The sequence below is a fragment of the Podarcis liolepis genome, assembly GCF_965112155.1.
Source record: "Podarcis liolepis genome assembly, chromosome: 1".
Classification (NCBI taxonomy): domain Eukaryota; kingdom Metazoa; phylum Chordata; class Lepidosauria; order Squamata; family Lacertidae; genus Podarcis; species Podarcis liolepis.
The window spans coordinates 113935095-113951621 of NC_139554.1; the positions used below are offsets into that span (position 1 = coordinate 113935095).

At 41.7% G+C, this 16527-nt stretch overlaps 1 protein-coding gene across 1 annotated transcript in view; it reads left to right on the forward strand.

The window, feature by feature from the left end:
• Positions 1-16527, forward strand: part of LOC310691422 (titin-like) — a 284446-nt gene that overhangs the window by 182586 nt on the left and 85333 nt on the right. The window contains exons 193-217 of the mRNA XM_083471213.1: positions 709-832; positions 1089-1355; positions 1648-1745; positions 2884-3052; positions 3150-3416; positions 4387-4653; positions 4763-5041; positions 5572-5980; positions 6087-6211; positions 6312-6578; positions 7370-7639; positions 7827-8129; positions 8226-8528; positions 9350-9537; positions 9636-9750; positions 10414-10698; positions 11297-11448; positions 11580-11727; positions 12568-12745; positions 12838-12959; positions 13092-13379; positions 13471-13767; positions 14575-14761; positions 15803-15918; positions 16009-16308. Of these exons, the coding sequence (XP_083327339.1) occupies positions 709-832; positions 1089-1355; positions 1648-1745; positions 2884-3052; positions 3150-3416; positions 4387-4653; positions 4763-5041; positions 5572-5980; positions 6087-6211; positions 6312-6578; positions 7370-7639; positions 7827-8129; positions 8226-8528; positions 9350-9537; positions 9636-9750; positions 10414-10698; positions 11297-11448; positions 11580-11727; positions 12568-12745; positions 12838-12959; positions 13092-13379; positions 13471-13767; positions 14575-14761; positions 15803-15918; positions 16009-16308 (5524 nt within the window). The remainder of the gene's footprint in view (positions 1-708; positions 833-1088; positions 1356-1647; positions 1746-2883; positions 3053-3149; positions 3417-4386; positions 4654-4762; positions 5042-5571; positions 5981-6086; positions 6212-6311; positions 6579-7369; positions 7640-7826; positions 8130-8225; positions 8529-9349; positions 9538-9635; positions 9751-10413; positions 10699-11296; positions 11449-11579; positions 11728-12567; positions 12746-12837; positions 12960-13091; positions 13380-13470; positions 13768-14574; positions 14762-15802; positions 15919-16008; positions 16309-16527) is intronic.

Here is a 16527-nt window from a genome sequence, read left to right on the forward strand (position 1 = left end):
ATTCAGCCTAATCAAAACATTAAATTTAAACTAGCATAGCGAGATTTAACTAAATGAATAGATTAATACTTACTGTTCCCATGAAAAGTATTTTAATGGTGAAGCATTATTAGATGCATCATAAATATTTCAACTTTTATTTAAATAAATATTTCAACTTTTATTTCATATTAATAGTTAGCAAGATTTTATGTTTTGCTTCTGATTAACCCATCTACATCAGTTTAAATGGGCCTATGATAGCACAAACAATGGTGTTTAGGGCACTCCTACCCCAGTCCAGTAAGGGACTATAATCCATGCAGAACCAGGTCTCTCCTGACTTCTTCCCAGCTGGACAGGGGAGCTATGATGAAAAGCTTCTTATACAAGTACTGTAGTTCCCCGTTTTGATTGATTTGGATTATATCAACCCTTTGAAGAAGTTTACAGTTCCAGCAATCAGCTGGTGGATTCAGTCTGCCGACTCCCACAAAACTCTAGAGGCCTTTGGGGCTTGGCGGCTGATGCAGTACGAAGAACTGAAATTGCAACAAGAAATCAGAGAAGCCCCAATGCATGCCCAGAGGCGCATGGGTGTATAACTGGGAGTCTTTGTTTACCAGCCTATTTAGACAGACATGTGCTAACACAAATGTTTGATATAAGGTTGCAACATGTTTCCTTACCAAATCTATTCTCCTGAACGTTGCTTCTTCTTTTTTTAAGATCGTGCCCCGTGCTGAAGGCAGAGTTCACACCCTTGTTCTAAGAGATGTGAAACTAACAGATGCTGGAGAAGTCAAACTGACTGCAAAGGATTTCAGAACTCAAGCAAATCTTTTTGTAAAAGGTAGGCTTCCTAAAGTAACAATTTATTCCATTAGCGGTATGCTAGAGACTACTGATCTGTGTTAGGCAAAGTGCATGATTGGGCTGATCCTTTTCTGCAGTACTTTTTACACATAAAATGCTGAAAAGATTTCTGGCCATAACTCAGTCTTTTAAAAAGATCAGAATGATAGCTAGCTTTTAAATCTCTTGGGAGGAAAAAATGATGCATGTAGCACCAACATGATTTGTGGGGGTTTTTCCCTCCCTGTCCTCAGAACCACCTGTTGAGTTTACTAAGCCTCTTGAGGACCAGACTGTAGAGGAGGAAGCTACTGCAGTTCTGGAGTGTGAAGTATCCAGAGAAAACGCACCAGTGAAATGGTTCAAGAATGGCCAAGAAATCCACAAGACAAAGAAATATGATATAATTGCTGATGGCAGAGTCAGAAAACTTATCATTCACGGCTGCACACTGGACGATGCTAAAACGTACACATGTGATTCTAAAGATTTCAAGACATCTTGTTTCTTGAACGTTGAACGTAAGTTTTTCTCATAATTTCCTTATAAAGACATAGATACTTGTTTGCATGATTCCAAAGGTAGGCATGTTGCAGATATATGGGTGGGTCAAACTGATGGTGCTGTAAAACAAGCAGACCTTTGACTTAAGTGGGTTGGGCTTTTTCTTTCATCCACAAAAGTGGGAACCTCTACTTTATCATAACTCTATTAGAATAAATTATTATAACTAAGGCCATTGCTACGAATTGAGATTCACGGATAAGAAAAAAAGAGATTGTTTTCAAACTGGAAATTTTTTCTTCCTTATAGCACCTCATGTTGAGTTCACAAAGCCCCTTACGGATATTGAAGTTAAAGAAAAAGAAGTTGCTCGGTTTGAATGTGAAATTTCCCGACCAAATGTTCAGGTCTGTAATGTTTGTGTCTCTTCATATTTGCCCTTGTCAATAGCTTTTGCACAGAATCTCACAGCATTTATTGCAGCCACCGGGAAACATTTTCTATTTTTCTAGTCACTAGGGCAGCCCAAAGCATTTAGAAGGTGGAAATTGTGTCTACTAATAGCTCAAACCAAAAGATGATCTAGGTTGTCTGCATCATTCAGTCCCACCTTCACTAGCTCCTTACTATAGATCTCCAGTTGCCAACGTGATGCCTGAGCAGCTTCATCTTTTTCACCTCCAAAGATTTCCTTAGGTGCCCTCAAAGCCTCTGAGCACCCTTCCCACCCATCTGCTTTTCAAGGATCAGATTGGCACCTGAGCAGCTTTCTTAGGGCTGCCACGACATGGAAATATGGATCTGAGGCATGGGTCCTTAAGGATTCTCATAGCCTGATTGTTCCCTCATGCCCACCCCCAGGGAGCCCAACCCTCCATACCATCCTGCCATTGGCCAATTCAGCAGGCTGACGTGGAACAGGATTTCAAGTTGTGAGTGTGAGCCGAAGCTCTCGCTCCGGCTGGGATAAGCCCACCACACCCTGCCCTGCATCGTTGGCAGGTAGTGGGGGGGGAGTGCTGGTCGTCCCACAAAGCTGCTGCCCTCCTAAAAGGGGGTAAGCAGACTTCCAGAACCTTAATAACAAAAACCAGTACTGCCAATGAAAATAAAACACACCTATCTGAATGTAGATTCTGTCTACATATTTTACTTTGGTTCTAGAGCCAAATCCTATGCCCTTTCCAATAGGTGATTGGCACCATCGTCAATTTTCTAATTCATCTCCACATGTGCAACTTCCAAATGGCCAAATTGGAACGAACAATGGACCCAGTACTCTCATGCTTACAACTGATTTCTGGGTTTAGATGAAAAATAATTGCAGTAAAATGTGCACCATTTGACATGTTCATAGGGAATGCATCTATATTCACTGTGGGATATTGGTTTATGGTTTAGCTTAAAATGTCATCCAGGCATGCTTTACTCTAATACAGTCAGTAATTATATATTTCAATTTCTCAGTTACTGCTTCAGTTGATATTGCAGTATCTCTTCTTTGCATTCTGTTCAACTTGATTTTTATCACTATTTTAAATATAGGCACGGTGGTTTAGGGATGGTGTTGAAATCAGAAAAGGCAAGAAGTTTGACATCATTGCTAAAGGTGCCCAGAGAATACTTGTTATCAACAAATGTCTGCTTGATGATGAGGCAGAATACGCATGTGAAGCAAAAGGAGCCAGAACCTCTGGCATGCTGACAGTGATAGGTAAAGCTAAAATCAATTTTGTTGCATTTACATGAAAGAGCAATGGCTTGATCGCTGTTGTGATCAAATACAACCATTGTTCTTTTTCTTTTTACAGAAGAGGAAGCTGTCTTTACCAAAAAACTTCCCAATGTGGAAGCAAGTGAAACAGACACTGTCAAATTGATTTGTGAAGTTTCCAAGCCTGATGCAGAAGTAACTTGGTTCAAAGGCGATGAGGAGTTGCCTGAAGGTGGTAGATATGAACAGATTGCTGATGGCCGGAAGAGAATTTTGGTCATCCACAATGCTAGTCTTGACGATGCAGCAGCATACACCTGCAAACTTCCTAGCAGTCAGACAACTGGCAAGCTGAAAGTTCATGGTAAGAAAACTACTTTGGAATTTTTCACAAGTGTTGCCAGGTGACATGTAGGGCTGGGCGCTATATTGATATATCACCCCAAACCGGTTTCTAGACATCGTGATAACCATTTCAAAATAAATGACCCAGCAATGTATCACAACTTGTGTGTGTGTGCTATGCAAAAATTCACAATACAGTCATACCTTGGAAGTTGAACGGAATCCATTCTGGAAGTCCGTTTGACTTCCAAAATGTTTGGAAACCAAAGTGTGGCTTCTAATTGGCTGCGGAAGCCCCGGCGGACGTTCAACTTCCAAAAATAGTTTGCAAACTGGAACACTCACTTCTGGGTTTGCGGCGTTCGGAAGCCAAAACGTTTTAGAACTAAGCTGTTCAAAAACCAAGGTACAACTATATTTGAAAAACCAGAAAGTCAGCCGGTGCTTCTGTGTCTCCTTGAGGTGAATGAACAGGCGCTCCTTCCTTCCTTCCTTCCTTCCTTCCTTCCTTCCTTCCTTCCTTCTGTGTGTTTGTGTGTGCATGTGCCCCTCAGCTGAGCAGTTTAAGGAAGCTCACTCCACATCCACCCCTCCAGCTTGAGCTGGAGCAGAATGGGAGCTTGCTCAGTTGTAGGGCTGGACGATACATCTCAGCTGCTTCTTCATCTTATTTACTCCCCCCTCCTTATTTCAGATATTGTGATATATCAGCATATTGTGGTATTTAGCTGGTGATACATCACAATGTTGAAAACCACATATCACCCAGCCCTAGTGACATGTGTGCCACTGAGTAGGGTTTTTGACCCATTTATTATTGACCGAATATGCACGGTTGTGTCCTCTATGCTAGGACACGGCCATGTTAAGTCGGTCTGAGACGTCTTTTGCTGACTGAAAATATTTTCGGTTATCAATTAGATGGTGGGGGCGATCTACTTATCCCCATATCAAAAACTAAAAAACAATATGCCCAACGTCTTTTTCAGAACTTGCAGCAGAATTTATAACCAGGCCACAGAACGTTGAAGTAATTGAAGGAGAAAAAGCAGAATTTGTCTGCTCAGTATCCAAAGAAGCCTTTGACGTACAGTGGATAAGGGATGATACTGTTCTTGAAGCCAATGATAAGTATGACATAATTTCCGACGGCAAAAAGAGAGTCCTGGTCATTAAAGAGTCTGTTCTGGATGACGATGGAACTTATTCTGTCATGGTCGGTGCAGCCAAAGCAACAGCCCGCTTGACAGTGATTGGTAAGCTTTATGGGGCTTTCTCATACATTTGTGGGCATGCTTTTATTTCCTTTGTGAGGATTTAATTCAAATAATAATAATAATAATAATATGCAAATTCAAATTGCAGAAAAACTCAGGATTGTCATCCCACTGAAGGACCAACAAGTAAGAGAGGGAGAAGAACTTGTATTTAACTGTGAGGTTAATACAGAAGGTGCCAAGGCGAAGTGGTACAAAGATGAAGAAGCAATATTCGACAGCGCAAAATACATCATGGTCCATAAGGATTTAATTTACACTCTAAGAATTAGAGACGCCCATTTGAATGACCAAGCAACCTACAACATAGTCCTGGCAAACAAGAGAGGAGAACAAGTAAAGAGCTCTGCTACTTTGACTGTGCTTGGTAAGTGTTTTCCCAGGGCTATTATTCTATAAAAAGAGTTTCCATGAATGCCTCCCTTGTTCTCTTATAATGGCAATGGTGCCCACTTGAGAGGTTTGCCATTCCAGAGAGGAATGGCAGACTAAGATGTTGGACAATGCCAAAATGGCAAAACTGACCGGAAAGCTCAGGAACCAAGAAGACCAAAAATTTCAATAAACAATGGGGGAAATTTATAATTTATTTGGGAGACCCAAATAAAACATTAGCAGGACTGCAATAACACTTGTAAGGTAGCAAATATTATGGATAAAATGGAGAGACATAAAATATGGACTATGAGATAATATGCAGTTGAAAAGGATAACAATGGGACCCATGGAAGGGATGGTGGGAGAGGGAGAGAGAGGTGCTGGAACTGATTTCTGGCTGGAAAAAAAGTCCTGGTGTTTTCTTATTCTAAGTGCCACAGGCTTTTACTCTTGCCAAATTACTGTTTGGATGAGGATGTAAATTAACAACACTTTTCAAACCACTTCTCTCTTAAACAGAGGAAGACCTCAGAATTATTGAGCCTCTTCAAGACATCGAAACCATGGAGAAGAAGTCTGTCACGTTCTGGTGTAAGGTTAACCGCCTCAACGTAACCCTCCAGTGGACAAAGAATGGTGAAGAAGTCACCTTCGACCGCCGCATTTTGTACAAAGTGGATAAATACAAGCATTCGCTTATCATTAAAAACTGTGGATTTATAGATGAAGGGGAGTACGTTGTTACTGCTGGCCAAGACAAGTCGGCTGCAGAGCTTATTATCACGGAGGCACCTGCTGATTTCATTGAGCACTTGCAGGACCAGACAGTCACTGAATTTGATGATGCAGTCTTCAGTTGCCAGCTTTCCAAAGAGAAAGCAATGGTGAAGTGGTACAGAAACGGACGAGAAATTAAAGAGGGCAAAAAGTAGGTGCAGTTGCTTTTAATTGGTTGGTGGTATACTATGGTTGCTGTCTGGATTCTTGCCTCTGAATTTAACACATAATCCTTTTTTTCCCTGTCTGCAATAAAGGTATCAGTTTGAAAAGGATGGAAATTTACACAGGTTAATCATAAAAGACTGCAGGCCAGAGGATGAATGCGAGTATTCCTGTGGTGTGGATGACAGGAGATCCAGAGCAAGACTTTTTGTGGAGGGTATGTTTACAATTTCTATTTATCTTTCACCTTTCAATATTTTTTGTAAGAAAAAAAAAGTATGTCAACGCAATCTAAATTTTATTCTTATTTTGACCAGAAATTCCTGTGGAGATTATCCGACCACCACAAGATATTTACGAAGCCCCTGGCTCTGATGTCCTTTTCTTTGCTGAACTGAATAAAGATAAGGTGGAAGTCAAATGGTTGAGAAATAACATGATTATAGTCCAGGGAGATAAACACCAAATGATGAGTGAAGGAAAAGTCCATAGGCTGCAAGTCTGTGAGATTAGGCCTCGCGATCAAGGAGAATATAGATTTATTGCCAAAGATAAAGAAGCTCGAGCTAAGCTAGAACTGGCAGGTAAGCCTCTGAAATTTTTTAACAATAAAATAATATTTATATGAGTAATGCGACATTTTATATACTTTTTCTGGGTGTTAATTTCAGTGATTAACACACTTCTAGTGGTAATTAAAAAGCTCTGTAACTGAGATCCTACAAGCAATGTGTTTCTGTAGCCTTTATTATGCAGCTTTGTAATGTAGCTTCTGTGCATTTAGAAGTCAGAACGATCTTTACCCAGCACAGATTAATTATCTGTGTGTGTTGGAGGCACCAATAGTGCCCCCATTGACCAGAATGGGACAAGATGGTGTCTATACAACATTAGGTAAAGGTAAAAGGACCCCTGACCATTAGGTCCAGTCATGGCCGACTCTGGGGTTGCGGCGCTCATCTCGCTTTATTGGCCAAGGGAGCCGGCGTACAGCTTCCGGGTCATGTGGCCAGCATGACTAAGCCACTTCTGGAGAACCAGAGCAGCGCATGGAAACGCTGTTTACCTTCCCGCCGGAGCGGTACCTATTTATCTACTTGCACTTTGACGTGCTTTCGAACTGCTAGGTTGGCAGGAGCAGGGACTGAGCAATGGGAGCTCACCCCGTCATGGGGATTCGAACCGCCGACCTTCTGATCAGCAAGTCCTAAGCTCTGTGCCACCCACGTCCCATCTATACAACATTACTAATGGTTATAATTTTGGTTCTCCCTTCACACAAAAGTTGCTTAAAAATCACAAAACAGCTCACTGCGCTGTTGTTTTCTGTTTCAGATTTTCTGTAACGTATTTCATTGTTTGTTTGTTTTACTAGCTGCTCCAAGAATAAAGATAGCTGATCAGAACCTTGTGGTAGATGTTGGACAGCCATTGACTATGGTGGTTCCATATGATGCCTACCCACGAGCAGAAGCTGAGTGGCTTAAGGGAGAAGAAGCCTTGCCCACTCTTACTGTGGATACAACACCTGAAAGTACCACCTTCAGAATTCACGAAGCAAAGACGACTGACAGAGGGAGTTACAAAATCATCCTTAAAAATAAGCATGGCCAAGCTGAAGCACACATCAATGTTCAAGTTATTGGTAAGCTCATCATTTCCTATGGCCAAGGGTTGTTGCTTTTCTGATGTAGAAGATGAAAGCATTGGTATATAATGATGAGAGAAATAAGAAACTGCATCCACGAACCTCACTAAGTTGTTATTGTTTTATGAAACTCAAAGCAAATCCCAAATTCTTTTAAGTAAGCATACTTTCGCTTTATTCCCAGATGTCCCTGGCCCAGTTAGAAACCTGGAAGTAACTGAGACGTTTGATGGTGAAGTTAGCCTTGCCTGGGAGGAACCAGAAAGCGATGGTGGTAGTAAAATCACTGGGTATGTTGTTGAAAGGCGTGATGTCAAACGAAAGACCTGGATTTTGGCAACGGATCGTGCCGACAGTTGTGAATACACAGTGACTGGCCTTCAAAAGGGAGGTGTGGAGTATCTCTTCCGCGTGAGTGCAAAAAACAGAGTGGGCACTGGTGAGCCAGTCGAAACAGACAGACCTGTGGAAGCCAAGAGTAGATTTGGTAAGAAAATTGTTATTTGGAGACTATAATTTGTTGAAGTTCTATTGAATAGAAAAATAACGTTTTTTAAAAAAAAAATCTCTTATGACCTTGCAGATGTCCCAGGACCTCCTCTCAATGTACAAGTTGTTGAAGTGAACAGATTTGGTGCGTCTCTTACTTGGGAACCCCCAGATTATGATGGAGGCTCTCCGATTACGGGCTATATCATTGAATTACGTGACAGAGCTTCGATCAAGTGGGAACCAGCCATGACCACAGGAGCACATGACTTAGCTGGAACCTTAACTGATGTGGTGGAAAACAAAGAATACTTTTTCAGAGTCAGAGCTCAAAACCAGGTTGGAATTGGCAAACCTAGTGCCTCTACACATGCGGTGAAGATAATGGATCCAATTGGTTAGTATGCAGGCGATAAGAAAATATTTCTAGATAGTTATAATATCATTTGCTTATAAAATATGAAAACAGGAAAGACTTGAGGTGAATCAGTTGATATATCTCAAACAAAAGTCCAGTGTTTATTATTCACTTTCATAGAAACCATTATATATGTTGTTTTGGGAAATTAGCAGTGTCAGAAAATGAAAATAATAGAAGCTCCACATAAGCTCTAAAGCAAGGACCACTGTTGATGTTCAATGAGGAAGGATTTATGGAAATAATACTGTAATCTATTTAGTAGAAGACTGTGACAAGAATCTAGCAAGCTACTTTTGGCATACTCTAAGGCTTGTATATATGCACGAATGCATGGGTAGGCAAACTAAGGCCCAGGGGCCGGATCTGGCCCAATCATCTTCTAAATCTGGCCCGCGGATGGTCCGGGAATCAGAGTGTTTTTACATGAGTAGAATGTGCCCTTTTATTTAAAATGCATCTCTGGGTTATTTGCGGGGCATAGGAATTCATTCATTTTTTTTCTTCAAACTATAGTCCGTCCCCCCACAAGGTCTGAGGGACAGTGGACCAGCCCCCAGCTGAAAAAGTTTGCTGACCACTGCGCTAATGCCTATTGTTTCTATACACAACATGCCCCTATGTCACATCACATGTACTTTGGACATTCCTGCTAGTTTCAAAACAGCAGTTTGGCATGGGCTTTAAGATACTGTTGTATGAGGAACTCAAGAGTAGCCCTTCTAGACTTGTGGGACTAGTTGCATAGTTCTTCTGATTCTGGCCATCTGTTATATTGTGCAAATCATTGTGTTTTGCAGAAAAACCAAGTCCTCCCATTAACCTCGACCATTCTGACCAAACTATGTCATCTGTGAAACTTACATGGGAACCTCCTTTGAAAGATGGAGGCAGCCCAGTACTGGGCTACATTATTGAAAGGCGCGAAGAGGACACAGACAACTGGATCCGTTGCAACGCAAAGCTTGTGCCTAGTCTTAATTATAAGGTAGCATATTGTTTTCCGAAGTAAAATGCCTATTAAGGTTTTTTAAAAAAATAATAAATAGTGATTATTAATTATGACATTTTCCTCTGTCTTCATAGGTAACTGGGTTGAAACCTCTAGCCAGGTATTATTACAGAGTATCTGCAGAAAATGCTGCTGGTGTGTCAGATCCTGCTGAAGCTATTGGACCACTGACTGCTGATGATCCTCACAGTAAGTTGAATTCTCGTTTCTTGCCATAGTCAACAGCTTGAAAGGAAAGATTGTGTTCATCTGAGACTATTCATGCTTGTTCATAAAAACAATACTTTAATATTGCTCTCATACGTTGGATACCAAAACCAGCCCCCATCTCAGCAGTAAAAGTCTAAAACAGGAGTGGGGAGACCATGTGGCCCTCTTGATGTTGTTGGACCCCAGTTCCAGCCAGTATGGCCAAAGGCCAGGGATTATTAGAGTTGAAGTCAAACAACTTCTAGAGGGCCACAGGGTCTCTAGGCCTTCTAAGCTATACTAAAATGGAGGGAAACCCTTAACATTCACTAGGTAGCACTGTTTTACATTTACAATTTGTCCTCTAAGGCTGCATTGCTAAACAAGTCAGAATTTTTTAATTTTTAAAAATTGTATTAAATTGAACATTTAGGTGTCTTTAAATTGGAGCAAGCTTATATATCGCCTTTCTATATTGCTAATTTCATCAGATTATGAAACAGTTTTATGATGTGTTCTCAATAGATAGAACACCACGTGAAGGCATCTATAATAATGCTTTCCATTCAAACAGATTCCAAAGGCAATTGCCCTTTAATGGTGTTGTGGAGAAAAAAAGAAAGTTTATAACTTTAATCGGCATAATTTGTGTTTGTATTTCAGCTGGACCAACAATGGACTTAAGCGGATTTAAAGATGGACTGGAGGTTATTGTTCCAGATCCCGTCAAAATACGTGTTCCTATTACTGGCTATCCAGTCCCAACTGCCACATGGTCTGTCGGCGACAAAGTTTTAGAACAGGGTGACCGGGTGAAAATTGACACGTCTGCAGCCTTTGCAGAGCTTGTTATTACCCCAAGTGAACGGCCAGACAAAGGCATCTATACCTTGAAATTAGAAAACCCTGTGTCATCTGTATCAGGAGAAATCAATGTTAATGTCATTGGTGAGCAATCCAATATATATTCTGAAGAATTGTATATAACCTGTTTTGTAAATAACCATGTGTGTAAAATCCAAAAGTTTCAACAAGCCAAATTTGTTATTAATAGCACCATAGGAGCCAACTCCTAGGGCCCAAGGTCTCTTCACCCCCCCCAAAAAAAAATCTGAGGGGGATGGTCCTTCCCAAAGTTGATGGACGTGTGTTCGATTGTGTGGGGCAGGGCTTATCTGGGCCTCCCCAATATTTTATTCAAGTTGGCACCCCTGAATAGTACTAAACAACAGCAGCATGTTTATTTATTAAATTTATGTGCTGCTTTTCCTCCCAAGAGAGCCTAGGTTGGCAACTTCTATTGTACCATTTTGTTATGAAACCCTATAATACAACGGAGATCATAAACTTAGCTATTAACAGTTAACAGTCTGTCCTAAGAATGCTTACTCAGAAGTAAGAATCCTTCTTTCTTTTTTAAAAAAAATGAAGCATGAATTAAAATCTAGTAGGTGTAACCAAACAGCCAAAGTCTTCCATCAAAGAAAGAATAAGTAATATATATATATAATAATCGGTTTATAATATGATGGGTATTTATTTTTAGCTCGCCCAAGCACACCAAGAGAACTACAAATTGGAGAGATAACTAGGAACTCAGTCCAATTAAATTGGGAAGCGCCTGAAGATGATGGAGGAAGCCCATTGACTGGCTATCTTATTGAAAAGCGTGAAGTGAGCCGCAAAACATGGGTCAAGGTACGCAGTTTCTTTAAAAAACCAAAACACCTATATTTCTAATATGTATTGCTGAAGATGGTATGAAATATTCTGGTGCTTGCTATGGGGAAAAAAGTTCTGTAATTACTTGGAACCTCTCTTGTTTTTAGGTGATCGACAACGTCCTTGACCAAGAGTTCACTGTACCAGATCTGGTTCAAGGAAAAGAATATTTGTTCAGGGTCTCAGCATGTAACAAATGTGGACCAGGAGAGCCTGCTTACATTGATGAGCCTGTCAACATGTCAGCACCTGCTAGTGAGTTTTCTTAATTAACTATTCCTATTGATTTTGTATATCTGCATTTTACATAGTAACTTGTGCTATGCAACATAAGTATTGAAAGAAAGCAAGGAGCAGAGTTTGAATCAATAAGGGTTTGGTATGACTTACCTGTTGTATTAGAAAAACTGAGGCTTGGATCCAAAGATGCATAATTGGAACTATGTGCAAAAAAAATCCACACACACACCCTTCTGCACTGCAGCCCTGAGTACCCACTGAAGAGCTGCTACTTAGTATTAAAATAAAAGGTAAAGGGACCCCTGGCCATTAGGTCCAGTCGTGACTGACTCTGGGGTTGTGGCGCTCATCTTGCTTTATTGGCCGAGGGAGCCGTCGTACAGCTTCTGGGTCATGTGGCCAGCATGACTAAGCCGCTTCTGGCGAACCAGAACAGCACACGGAAATGCCGTTTACCTTCCTGTTGGAGCGGTACCTATTTATCTACTTGCACTTTGACATGCTTTCGAACTGCTAGGTTGGCAGGAGCAGGGACCTCACCCCGTCAATGGGAGCTCACCCCGTCGCGGGGATTCGAACCACCAACCTTCTGAACAGCAAGTCCTAGGCTCTGTGGTTTAACCCACAATGCCACCTGCGTCCCTTGCTTAGTATTAGTGGACCCTCAATTGACAGAAAGCAGGGAGCTACCTTGCACAAATGGGTCTTTCCTGTTGTGCAGGGTACTTTTTGGATACCAACCAATGTGAGAAGAGCACCCCAGAGACAGTAAAGAATTAAAAAAACTAAGACACACTATAAGGCACACACTATATGCAAGACAATTATACATGTTCTTTCCTCCCCACCTTGCAGCGGTGCCTGATCCACCAGAGAATGTGAAATGGAGGGATCCAACATCTAAGTCCATTTTCCTCACATGGGATCCACCTAAGTATGATGGCGGTTCTCGTATCAAAGGCTACCTGGTTGAAAAATGCCAGCGTGGCACTGACAAATGGGAGCCCTGTGGTGAGCCAGTCATTGAGACAAAGTAAGAGCTTGCAGTATGTAGAAAAATGTCTTACAAAATTGGATGGTTACATTTAAACACGCAGTACGCTGAACTTGTTTTCTGATTAACAGAATGGAAGTAACAAAACTTAAGGAAGGAGAATGGTATGCTTATCGCGTGAAGGCTCTGAACAGGCAAGGGGCAAGTAAACCAAGCAAGCCAACAGATGAAATCCAGGCTGTGGATGCAATGGGTAATTTTTGATTTCCCACTCATACTTAATCTATACTCTTGAAAACACTGTGAATGTGTTTCTGCTGTTAACGCTTCTGTGCACAGTTGCGTGTTCTTTTTTAACAATATGTCGATTCTTCTCTCAAATCAGAGGCCCCTGAGATTTTCCTAGATGTGAAACTGCTTGCTGGAATCACTGTCAAAGCTGGAACTAAGATAGAGCTGCCGGCAAGGGTAAATGGAAAGCCCGAGCCACGGATTAGCTGGACAAAAGCTGAACAGACCCTGAAACCCGATAAAAGAATAACCATTGAATCCAAACCTAACCATTCCACAGTCATAATAACAGAGAGCAAGAGAAGTGATAGCGGCACCTATATTATTGAAGCCGTAAATGCCAGCGGTCGGGCAACAGCTACAGTTGAAGTTAATGTCCTAGGTATGTTTTGTTTCCATAGAAATAACTTTCAATGTTTTCCTGACAAAATATTTGAATAGAAGAGGTTCAAACTACTGTTATGCTTCCACAGATAAGCCTGGCCCACCAGCTGCATTTGATATCTCCGACATTACAAACGTATCTTGTGCTTTGACTTGGAATCCTCCTAGAGACGACGGCGGCTCCAGAATCACGAACTACGTTCTGGAACAAAGAGCTGCAGACAGCGAAGTGTGGCACAAACTATCATCCACTATCAAAGAAACAAAATTCAAAGTAACAAACCTAACACCACTTAAGGAGTACATCTTCAGAGTCAGCGCAGAAAACATGTACGGAGTTGGAGAACCAGCTCAGTCCGTTCCTGTCGTTGCTAAATATCCATTTGGTAAGTCTATTCGCTTGACAGAAAGGGCTGCTTGTCACAAGATGGCTGCCAAGGGAGCCTGCTAGAAACTATAATGTGGTAGCCACTCCACATGGCATGGCATTGATAGGTACCACTTCTCCATGTGGGTCAGTCCCCATCATAATGTTTGTCTCCACACTATCATTGGTGACATGGAGATAAGCCTGTGGGTAAGGGTCAGTATTTATGGCAAGCTGGTACACATAAACTGCTTGTCATGTGGAACCGGCAGCAGCCACAAAGAGACAGTTTCAAGCAGCCTCTACATGGCAACTGTACGTTTCCGAGCACAATTCAAAGTGTTGGTGCTGACCTTTAAAGCCTTAAACGGCCTCGGTCCAGTATATCTGAAGGAGCATCTCCACCCCCATCATTCTACCCGGACACTGAGGTCCAGCACCAAGGGCCTTCTGGCGGTTCCCTCACCGCGAGAAGCCAAGTTACAGGGAACCAGGCAGAGGGCCTTCTCGGTAGTGGCGCCCACCCTGTGGAACGCCCTCCCACCAGATGTCAAAGAGAACAACAACTACCAGACTTTTAGAAGACATCTGAAGGCAGCCCTGTTTAGGGAAGCTTTTAGTGTTTGATGTATTGCAGTATTTTAATATTTTTTTGGAAGCCGCCCAGAGTGGCTAGGGAAGCCCAGCCAGATGGGCGGGGTATAAATAATAAATTATTATTATTAATTTGATGAAATGGCATTTATTGCTACAGGTGCTTCCTATTACATTTGCACACAAGGAATTGCAAGTATGTCAATGTTCCCCTTTCTACTTCTTTGTACAGATCCGCCAGGTCCTCCGACACGAGTTCAGCCTGTTGAGATCACTAAAGATTCTGTAACCTTGACTTGGGTAGAACCAGATGAAGATGGTGGCAGCCCTATCACTGGTTATTGGGTTGAACGGTTGGACCCTGATCAAGATAAATGGGTCCGTTGCAATAAAATCCCAGTTAAAGATACGACATTCAAGTAAGATCATTATATGTTTCGTTTTAAAAAATATATAGCTAGGTAACAGAAGATTGCTATTTGTTTTTAGGTAAACAGCTGACTTTTATATACTCTTGAACTTGACTCCTTGTCATGCATTAGAATAAAATATTAACTGGTGCTCTGTAATAGCATTGAATAATTGTATTGCTATCTATACTTTGGGTCTACAATAACCATTGAAAATATCCTTACCTAAATCATGTTCATAACCATCCACCAGTGCCACTGAATAGGACAACTGTACTATGGGTGTTATCAGTAGCACCAATTTCTGCTATGGAAACAGTAGTGGGATTGTGACTTCTGATGTGATTCTACATCACTGCAGCTGCTCATAAGATTAGTGCTGATATCAGAACTTCTTAGAGATGAATATAGTTTTCTGCTTTTTGAACTCCCAGTACAGTCGTACCTCGGAAGTCAAACGGAATCCATTCCGGAAGTCTGTTCAACTTCCCAAACTTTCGGAAACCAACGTGCAGCTTCTGATTGGCTTCAGGAAGCTCCTGCAGCCAATTGGAAGCCACGGAAGCCCTGTCAGACGTTCGGGTTCCAAAAAATGTCCGCAAACCGGAACACTCACTTCCGGGTTTGCGGCGTTTGGGACCCAAAACATCCGAGTACCAAGGCATTCAAGATCCAAGGTACAACTGTAATATGAATTTCTAATACAAGCTAGGGATATTTATTACACCCAAGCATTATTCATCCTTAGAGTTTTAAGTAGTACCAATATATATCATCTACTAATGAATAGTACAGAAATGCAGATTATATTACATCTGACCAGTGTCTGAGACTTTCTAGTGATACAGTAATAGGAAGGTCCTTCCTCCATGTACACAGGGAGTCTCTGGTTTAGGGTGATAGTATATATTTGCTCTGAACAGTTCAAAGGTATTGATTTTTTTAATGGATGAGGTACACTTGTGATGATGCAGAGTATTCAATTATAGTGTTAACTAGTAATAAGTATTACAAATTTTACATTTGGAGCATTATCATCATTACTATTAGGGTTAAAGGTCTCACGTTCCATAAGAAGTACAAGTTCCGTGTCGTGGCAGAGAATCTTGCTGGGCCAGGAAAGCCAAGCAGAGCAACAGAGCCAGTCTTAGTGAAGGATCCTATTGGTATGAAAGCATTTTTCTTAGATGAATTTTATAACTTACTCCAAGTCATAATGCTGGGTTTTCTAAACCAAGTTATCAATTCATGTCTAGATCCCCCATGGCCACCCGGCAAGCCAATTGTCAAAGACGTTGCCAAGACCTCGTGTTTCTTGAACTGGACGAAGCCAGAACACGACGGCGGTGCCAAGATTGAATCGTATGTCATTGAATTGTTAAAGACTGGCACAGACGAGTGGGTGAGAGTGGCTGAAGGCATCCCCACACCAGAACACTTCCTCAAAGGGCTTATGGAGAAACAAGAATATTCCTTCCGAGTCAGAGCTGTGAACAAAGCTGGAGAGAGTGAGCCTAGCGAGCCCAGCGATCCCGTGCTATGCAAGGAGAGACTGAGTAAGTTGGCCATTGCATTCTGCAGGAGAGCTTCTCCTGAGAGCCAATGTGGTGTAGTGGTTAAGAGCGGTAGACTCGTAATCTGGTGAACCGGGTTCGCGTCTCCGCTCCTCCACATGCAGCTGCTGGGTGACCTTGGGCTAGTCACACTTCTCTGAAGTTTCTCAGCCCCACTCACCTCACAGAGTGTTTGTTGTGGGGGAGGAAGGGAAAGGAGAA